General features: G+C 57.6%; 1 protein-coding gene across 2 annotated transcripts in view; it reads right to left on the reverse strand.

Annotated features, from left to right (window-relative positions):
• The window catches only part of STARD13 (StAR related lipid transfer domain containing 13), a 190,654-nt gene extending 183,998 nt beyond the window's left edge, over positions 1-6,656 (reverse strand). Inside the window, exon 1 of one of the 2 annotated variants that reach the window (XM_045838937.1) lies at positions 6,236-6,656. In XM_045838937.1, coding sequence (XP_045694893.1) covers positions 6,236-6,377 — 142 coding nt within the window. In that variant the 5' untranslated portion in view covers positions 6,378-6,656. Of the gene's footprint in view, positions 1-928; positions 1,288-6,235 lie in introns of those variants that run through there. The other variant, XM_045838938.1, reaches the window with a different exon arrangement.
• Positions 6,657-9,536: the final 2,880 nt, after the last annotated feature.

Genomic DNA, 9,536 nt, shown 5'->3' on the forward strand with positions numbered 1-9,536 from the left:
GGGCACTCTCCCCACTGAGCCGCGGGCCCACTCTCCTCCGTGGGGTGCGGCCACCACCCAGCCCTCAAGCTCCCAGCTAGGGCTCCCACGAGACTCAGACCGCTCACTGCCCCTGTGGCCCTACAAGGAGAGGACGGTTCCACAGCGAGGGACCAGAGCTGAGGCCACCAAGCCCAGGCGGGAGGGCTCACCAGGGCCGGGCTGGCGGCCAGACATAAGCAAGAACTTTCAAGGACCCCTTGGCTCCCAACAATCACTTCTTGTCTTCCTCTGATTCCCTGGCGATGGATTCCCGGGCGACCGATTCCCAGAGGGAGGCGTCTTTTGGAACCTCCAGTGAGGAGAGCCTGATCCGCAGCGGGACGGGGCTTCCAGCAGCTGCTCGCAGCCACGGCGTCCACCTGTCTTCCCCCAGATCCTGCCCCCAAATGCCGGGTCTCCCAGCGCTGGGGTTGTGCTGCCAGCCCTCCTCCTCCCACACACGCATGGGGGGGCGGGTTCCGTGTGGAAGAGGCCAAGTTGACGGTGAGGGCGGCCCTCTGGGGGGCCACTGGGTCTGGGGACCGCGTATTCTTGCATTTAGTGGGCTGAGGCGGCAGGCGGCTGGGCGGCAGACACACAGCAGCTGGGACGGCACGGCCCCCTCCGGCGGCAAGACCGGCCCGCGCACCTCTGCCCCGCCTGCCCGGCCCAGAGCCGCGCTGGCCGGGCTGTCAGCTTGCGCGCCGGGCGGAGCTCACCGCCTGCAGGGGCGCGCGGGGCGCTCCGCCAGACCCCTGGCTCTGCACCCCCCGTGCGGGAGCCCGAAGCGGAGAGCTGGGGGGCCGGGGCGGTGACAGACGCTGAGCCTCCCCCTGGACCACCCCCCTCCCCCGCCCCACGCCCCCCACGTCCCCCACACCCCCGGCCCGGTTCTCGAGGCACCGACCTGCCAGCCGTCTCTCCCGGACGTTTCTCCACAGTAGATCCCAGGCTCTGGCCGTGGAGTCCCGCAGCTGCTCGCTGATGGACCGCCTGAGCGGCATGGGGACGTGTTTCCCTTTGCTGGTCATTGTAGGTCCGTCTTCATAACTACCCGCGGGGCAGCTCCCGCCGCCCCCGCGTGGCCCGTGACTCAGACTCCCCGCGACTCCGGCCGCGGGACGCAGAACTCCGGCTGGGGGCGCGGGGCCCGCCGCCCGCGCGACATGGGGGCGCTGTCAGCGCTGGGCCGAGGCGCGCTGCCACCCTGCGCCCGCGGCCGCCGTCTGCGCTGCGTCCGCTCCCGCCCGCCTCTCCCCGCGCCCCAGCGCCCCTGCCCCCGCGGCGCCCTCCGCTCCCCGCCTTCCCCGCCGCCGGGCTCTCCAGGGAGGTCTCGCCCCCGGCCCTGCCCCGCGCTGCGCTCCGTCTGTCTCCCTCTGTCTGTCCCTCCCTCCCGCCCCCGCCTGAACTTGACAGCCTGGTCGGACCGCCCTCCCCACTCAGAGAGTTTCCACCTCCTTCCCGATTTCATTCAGAGATCAGGGGCTGTACCGTCTTCCTCCCGTTGCTGGGTGGTTCCTACTTCTCAGCCTTGGAAGCCTCCTCCGTCACAACCGCACAAAACTGTAACACCGTGCGTTCCTGACAACGTGTCATCTTCTCCCTAACGTCAAGCCACTTGGAATCAGCTACTCAGTTTGGAGGGATTTTTCTTTCTTTTCTTTTTCTTTTTTTTGCTTTTATTTTTGGAGTTTAGTACTGGTGCTCTCGTGTTATTGGTTAATTTTTCCTGGTTTCATCAACTAAATACTTATCGGGCCGCAATCTACAATCAAATCTAGATAGTTCAAGGACTCCAGCTATAACTGTTGTGTAGTCATGCTGCAGAAAGAAATATTAAGGTCAAACTGTGGGGGACCCACAGAAAGTAAATTTACATAGTCCGGTAAAGCATTCAAACCCCGCCCCCCCCCCGGCAGTTTGAAAAGTTGGTATTATAAGAAAGTCAAATATGATAAAAGAATTTTAAAGTATTTTAGCCAATACCAGGAAGCAGGCTTATCATTTGAAATGAACTGATTCTTGCGGGGAAGAGGGAGGAAAGGGACTGGCCCTTTAAGAAGTCATGGAGGAGCGCCTGTCAGTTCCCCGGGCGCCAAAGCCTAGCCTGAGGAAGGCAGCACCAGCTCGGACCTCAGGGTGCCCCAGATCTCCCGTGGGGAGTGCTCGAAGAACATGAGAGAAAGTCATGACCACCTCTGATGTGGTTAACTTACACCTGAAGTGTGGTGCAAGGATCTGACATGTTTCAAGCGAGTTTCTGAATTATTTAAGCACTAAATTGGCCGAAATCTCGTTACTTCTTAAAACTGTCTTTGAACCAGACTTCCAAGCGAGAACCAAAGTGTAGTTAGCTGTTTTCTCACGTTTGCACGCTGTTTGTTTGCTGGCTTTTCAAATTCCAGGTACTCCGTGTGAACTCCGCAAGTTCAGGGAAATTATCCAATCCTTCCTCTGTATATGAATTACTACTGACTTCAGGGGAAAAAACCTGACAGCTAGCTACCTGAAGTTCCCCTCTACAGTTATCTGTTCATTCTACTTTGTTATTTTTAATGTGCTCTTTTAACTATTACAAAGCGTGCACTAGGGAAACACAGTTCAGAATGAGCTAGAAAGAAATAAGGGAGCCTTTTGGTGGCCCCCTGGTAAACCTTTGAAATCGTCAGTTATGAAGCAATAAGTCACAGATCGTAAATGGACAGGAAACTATGGCAGCCGGTTATAAAGTAACCCAGACTGCTGCCTGGTCCCACGCCAAGCGGCCTTCCCAGTGACATCCTCTGTGCGGTGTGCGTGCAGTGGCGACAAACCCTTGCAAGGAGCGAGGACTGTCATCCCGGAGCGACTGACATGCCGCACAGTCCAGCCACGAAATGTCTCACAGTTGCGTTCCCAGGGAGGCTTGAAAAAAGCAAAGATCTCTGACTGCATCAAAGGGAGGCAGTCCTTGTAACGTTATGTACACAGGACTGAAACAGAACGGGAACATTAGAACTCCTTCACTGATCGGGGAGCTCTAAGCATCCTGGACCCTTCCTGCTTTCTATTTTCATACACGTTTTATACCCAGGTGCTGCAGATCAGGGGTTTGCCTTGAATGGAGGGAATCTGAAGATGATTTAGAACTCTGGCCTGGCCAGCTGGCTGCGCTGGGCTGCGGGGCAGCGTGTGCCTCGGGGCCTGTCCGAGACCAGCCCGGCGAAAGCCCCAAGTGATCTGCTGCGGCAGGTGCCGCCCGCCCGGGCGGCCTGTGCCCCATCTGGCCGCGGGCCCTGCTGGGGGAAACCCGGCAGCTGCGCGGGGGCCGCCGCCACAGGCGCGAGCTGCCACTCAGTGGCCACCGGGGGAGGGCGGGGGAGGCTCCTTGGGGTCCTCTGGACAGTTCTTCAGGCGGCGTCCACTCCCATTTGCCACCAGCCCTGTGTCAAAGCCAGAGCTCAGGTAGGACCCCTCCCGGAATGCACCCCCCCTCCCCCGTAAGTGGCAGCCTTTCCCTGGGGCCCCTGAGGACACTGCGGACTTAGGAGGGAAGAGATCAGGACTCCTGATCCTGCTGCCTCCTTCCCTCCCCTCCCATCTCGGTCACGGCGGAAGAGGTGTCTCTCTTCTCACCCGGGAGCCAGTCCTGGACCGGGGCCAGCTCACCTGGTCCTTCTCACGCCCACCAGGACTTTGCTACATCGGCCACTTCTGCTCTCTCCTGCCGCCTCAGCCCCTCCCTCTGGTAGGCTCACCCCTGCAGGGTCATCCTTCTCCACTCGGAGCCGAACCCGAGGCGAAGACACCCAGAGCAAACTCGCTGCCTCCAACGAGTCCCTGTCAACGCGCACTCCGGGCCCCCCAGCCCCGGCACGGAAATGCGTCCTGCCAAGGCGCCCCCACCCCGGCCGCCACTGACCCTCCGATTGCTAAATCTGATGGGCGTCCCAGCTGTTTTCCTTTCTGGGCCGTGTGGGTGACGAGATGCAGCCGCCCGTCCCCTTCCTCCTGACCCCGCCTGGCCTCCCACCCAACCCTCCCCGGGTCCCCGGGTCTGCCTTCCGAGCTCCTGACCCCTCCTTGCATTCCCTGGGGTTCGTGTCTCAGTTCTCCACCCCCCCCACCCGCAACTCTTTCCTCATGCTTCAGCAGCTCTGGGTGATGACATTCCTTCCCGTGAGCTCAGCCCTCACGTCTCAAGGCCCAGCCTGGCACAGACGCACTGGCGCTCTGGGTAAGAGCGTGGCGGAGGCAGAGTCCAGCTGCATGGGCCGCGCCCCTGCCCCTCGGCGCCACCTACGCGCAGGGTTGTGTCGTGGGCTCAGTGAAACAAGCCTCTTGGCACAAAGAGAGGGTTCGATCGATGCTGCCCTCAATGACACTGTGATCACATTACTGTCTGGACCTGAACCTTCCCGCAGCCCCTCCTAGGGGCCTTTTCCGACTCCCGGTGCCTCATAGAATCCAGCTTAAGCTTTTAAAATCATTTTTCATTTTCAACTACAGTTGGCACACAGTATGGTGTTAGTTTCAGGCGTACACCCCAGTCATTAGACGTCAGAGAAGTTACTAACTGGTCGCCCTGATCAATCTGGTGCCCGTCTGACCCACACACAGTTACTGGAATAGCAGTGACTCTGTTCCCTGCGCGGCACCTCACGTCCCCATGACTGTTCCGTAAGGACCAGTGTGCACTCGCTCAACTAAAACTTGTGGAACCAATGAATGATTGGGCCGCAAAGCCGTCTCTCATTTACCTTCCTAACGATAACAGAGGCCCCCGAGATTGTCTCTGGAAGCCTGCTCCTCCGTGTCTATTCCCGTGCTGGGCCCACGATGCTGCCACCCATCCAGGGCCAAGAGAGAAACCTAGACGGCATTCCGAACCCCAGATTTCCTCCTGTTGCTTCAGCCTTCCTCTGTTTCTCCACCCCCGGGGGGACTGCTGTAGTGCGGGTTTTCTTCCCTCCCTCGGTTTCAGCATCACGAGGCTTACACACAGAGCTGTGGCTCTCGCTCGCCTCTGCGTCCTTACTCATCCGCTCTGCCTGAACATCCGATTCTGTTCCTCCACTCAGCCTTGAAGACTCAAGTCCGATGTCACCTCCTCCTGGAAGCCCTGCCCGAAGCCCAGCGGCCCAGTGGTAGATGGCGTTGCCTGGCCCGTGTCTCTGAGAAGCACGGTGCAGTCTCAGCAGGAGCACATACCACAGAGCTCGGGGGGCGCCTTCCTATCCCCCCCAGCCTCCCCACCAGCCCCGGGTGTCGCCAGCTGGGCTAGGACTTTGATTTCTGAACCCCCCTCATCCCCCCAGTGCCTTTCTCAGTAAAGGACCGTAAAGGACAATTTACTGACTCAGTGAAAATTCCACTGCAGCTCTGGGTAGCTGGTTATTGCTAGAGTCTGCTCCTTCGTATGCGTGTAAATTCTAATTATGCATGTAAATTCTAATTATGCTTGTGGCGTCATTGCCATTCTTCTCATATGAGGTTTAACTATAGAAGCAATGCATATGTATGATTAGAGTTTTTAAACACATACAATTATAAATAGAACCATTGCAATCACCTGTAATCTTACCAGGAAGGAGCTGAGAACATTTGAAAATTTTTCTTTTCATTTTTTTCTTTGCATATTTATAAAAATTGGAATACATGTTAGACCAAGTTTTGAATTTTTTTCCACTGAGCATTCGATTGTGAGCATTTTTCCAATTTGTTAAGCTATCTTTTCCCCTGGCCCAGTAACCCAGTTGGTTAGAGAATTGTCCTGCTGCACCAAGGTTGCGAGTTCGATCCCCTGCCAGGGCACATACAAGAAGCAACCACTGAGTGCCTCAGTGAGTGGAACAACAAATCATTGTTTCTCTCTCTCTCTTCATTTCTCTCTCCTTCTCTAAAATCCATAAATAAAAGTTAGTTCTTAAAATACAGTTTTTGATAAATACATAAAATTCTGTTGGACATACCATAAGTTACTTTGAAACTTGCATGATTTTGGACACTTCATTCCAAATTTCTGAAATTACAAATAATACCGTGGTGAACATTTGGCAAGCAGGAGAAAAAGAATTTCTTTCTTTCTCCTCCTCTCGCCGCTCCCTGATTAAGACCCATCACTGCCGCACCCACAGCCACAGCAAGCGATGACTAGAACAGGCCACCGGCCCACCTCCACCTACGAATGCTGAAGACTCCACAATTCTGTGAACTTCATGTGATTTCTACTCACCCTTCACGCCAAGAACCAACAGGGAGGCGCGGTCTCCTGTGCACTTGCTGAGACTTCTGTTTTCTCTGCTTAAGAAAAGAATCCAGTTCTTAACTGTGCCAGACCCAGCCCTTTGCCAGAAGCCTCTGGCTAACTCGTCCATGTTGGTTTCGGCTTTACCGTAGGGAGCTGCCTTGTCTGCCGTGACCCATTTCCTTGTGCTGCGTGGCAGGGGGTGAGGAGTTCACCAGGGCACGCAGTCTCCAGGGGCCACCGACGTGACCCGGCAGCCACTCCTCCTGGGCTCCCTCAGCAGGCTGCACCCCAGGGTGTTGCTGCCGGAGGCTCTGAACTAACATGTCACATTATGCACTTCTGCACAGAAACTGCTGTGAACGTTTTGGAGAACCCGGCTCTTCCCGCGGGGTCCTTGGGTCGCAGTTGCCGGTCTGTGCCTATCACAGCGGGTGTGTCTGAGAGTCCATCGAGCCATGCCCCGAATCTGCCAGCCTTCTATCGCTCGCAGTTGGGATTGCTTTTCTGGCTTGGCACTGTTAAATAAAATACGCTTGAGCTCCACGCCTTTTGGACTGCGATGAGTATTTTCCTGATGTGGGCTGGAAAATGCCTGGACACCGTATCTCACTGACTTTACAAATACTGTAATTCTTTTTTCTATTGTTCGTGCATGCTTTGGAGACCACTGTTACCGTGCAGGAGCCCCTGGGTCTGTGCACCACGAATCTTGTCACACTCACGGGCACTGGACTGGGGAGGTGTCTAGTGACTGAGATCGTCTTTGCGTCCCCTTGCACACCCCGCAGGGGCCCCCCTCAGCCTGTCTGTCCCGGAAAGACCGAGCCGATTTAACTTGCGGTTCCGCCTGGCTTTGTCACGCGGGTATGGGCGGATTAACTGGTGAAGGCTCATCCAGTCTGCTACCGCTGCCCGAATGCACAGAGCGGTTTAAGACTCGGTGCATTCTGGGGACATTCGAACGGGCACGGTGAAGCACCCTTGGGTGCAGTGGCCAAGCTCAGGAAGGCCGACAGCCACTTCCTCCGCAGAGCAGGTGTGTCTGCCCGCTTCACCGGCCCCACCCGCGAACCTCGGTTGCACTTCGACCGGGGTAAGTAGGACACACACATGCTTTCTGCCCTCGATAAGGAAGTGTTCAGGGGAGTTCAGCAGCTGCTCCTCCCGCCGCTGCTCAGAGTCCCGGAGCCGAGACCTGGCCTCGGTGCTTGTTCCCACCGCAGCCACCGCCGTGCCTCCCGGGCTCCAGGGGCTGCGCGCGACCGGAGGGTGTTTCCCGTCCGCAGAAACAGCACAAAAGTAGCCGATTGTTCCCCGAAGTTTTAAGCCTTTTCCTGTTGGTGCCTTAGGATGATACAAACAGTCTTACTGTGCGTACGAGTTTCTGGTGCAATGGAAACCGCTTTTGTCGTTCAACAGGCGTTTTCCTTCTGTCTCCCCACCTTGGGTGGGCACCTTTCCTCCCACGTGAGTGGGCACTGTGCTCCCTCTGCTGCCTCAGCTGTGCCCCATGGGCCCACCACTAATACTGGACTTCGGGTACAATGTATACGTTAATAGAATATTTTGCAGGTATCATTTAAAATAAAAACCCCTGATATTAAGCTAAAAAAAATGGCACATCCAAATCTTTCTTTGGAGTCCTGGGAGATCACTTTCAATTTCGCTCATTTTATTGAAGTCTCCGTTCTAATTGTGCACCTGAGACCTGTGTTGTATCTATCTGTACATTCCTCGTGCCCGGAACTATAGTTAGCACATGGTGATCTAAAAAAAAAAAGTTGTTGAATATGATTTTCTTCACTTCTCGGTCTCAGCCTAACTGCCGCCTGTGTACCCTGCCTCTCCTCCCCTCCATTCGGTTTCAAGCCTCAGTGAGTCCGTCCGGAGCGCGTGCCCCTGTGACGTGTGGTGTTGGCTTATTTTCATTTGCGGCCCTGTGGGCCCTTCGCTGGGTTGTCAAAGCCTGGAGAGCGGGCAGGTGCGCTAGGGCTGGACGGCTCTCAGCAGCCCCAGCTCCCGGGGGGCGCACCTGGTGAACCAATAAGCCGCAGGTCCGCGCGGAGGAAGCGCACGCGTGCCTCTCCGCAGGCGCTAGACTCTGCGGGGTGTGGCCCGGGACGCGGAGAGCGGACACCTTCAGCTGCAGGGGCATTCGCCTCCGCCTCCCGTGGGCAGACCCTGGGCTAAGCCACCACCCACACAGCCGCGTTTCCCGAACTCTTATCCGAACAGCGACCTTGTAGCCTTGGCCTGTCTCTCCATCTTCGCTTCTGCTTCTCCTCGACTTCACTGGGCCGTCTCCTCGGCCTCCCGCCCTTCCAAGCCTCAGGCTGAGCCCCTCCGCCAGCCCCCAGCCCTTTCTCAGGACGCACGCGCACAGGTATTGCAGCTCCGCGTTATTCCATGCTTGTCCTGCAAACCCCCCAGCTCCGCGACCACTCCAGGCCACCGCGTGCACCGGGACACCCCAGCACGTCACAGACCGACGATGCTGATGGGGCGACAGCTGCCGGCCCAGGCCCTCCCGCGTCTGAAGCTGGGTGTGGTGCCCGCTCCCCACGGTGGCTGTCTCCCAGCCTCGCCCCTCTCACGGTCCGCTCGCACTCGGAAAACCCTTTCGCGGTAGAATACACATAATACAGTATCTGTCATTTCAACTGTTCGTACGTATTCGACTCATTGGCATTGGGCACATTCACAGTGTCGCACGAGCATCCTGACCACGTCTCATCCCCCCAAACACTGTGGACCTGAACAGCACCCCACTTCCTCCTGCTCCCGGTCCCCGGTTACTTCCGTTCGACTTTCTGCCCCCCTGAGCTCGCCCGTTCCCTAGGCGCCGCCGCGCAACCACGCGCACTCCTCCCTCTCGCCGCACGCGAACGCACGCAGCAGAGGCAGCGACTCCCCCGCTCCACGCGCTCGCTGCGCCAGCGCCTGGCCTCGCTCCCCTGGCCTGGGACACGCGGCTCTGCCCCTGGGACCCCCGCGAAGGGCGGCAGTGCATTTTCAGTGTCTGTCTCCCCTGGACGGAGCACAGCAACCCCCCCCGCCCCGCCCCCCCCCGCCCCGGACCCGGGAAGGGCTCCGCTGTGCTTCCTGGATGAATAAGAATCGGAAATCGGGGCTGTGTCCTGGGCCGCAGCAGCTGGGTGCCCTGTGGGTTATGACTCACGTGCTGGAAGGTTCTACCCTGATCCCCTGGCGTGGCAGAGACTGGTGAGTGTGTGCACAAGCACACGGATACTGAGTCACAAGGGACAGGATGGAAAATAATGACAGG

Source organism: Phyllostomus hastatus, unplaced genomic scaffold, assembly GCF_019186645.2.
Source record: "Phyllostomus hastatus isolate PE091 unplaced genomic scaffold, TTU_PhHast_1.1 phas_contig_29, whole genome shotgun sequence".
Lineage (NCBI taxonomy): Eukaryota > Metazoa > Chordata > Mammalia > Chiroptera > Phyllostomidae > Phyllostomus > Phyllostomus hastatus.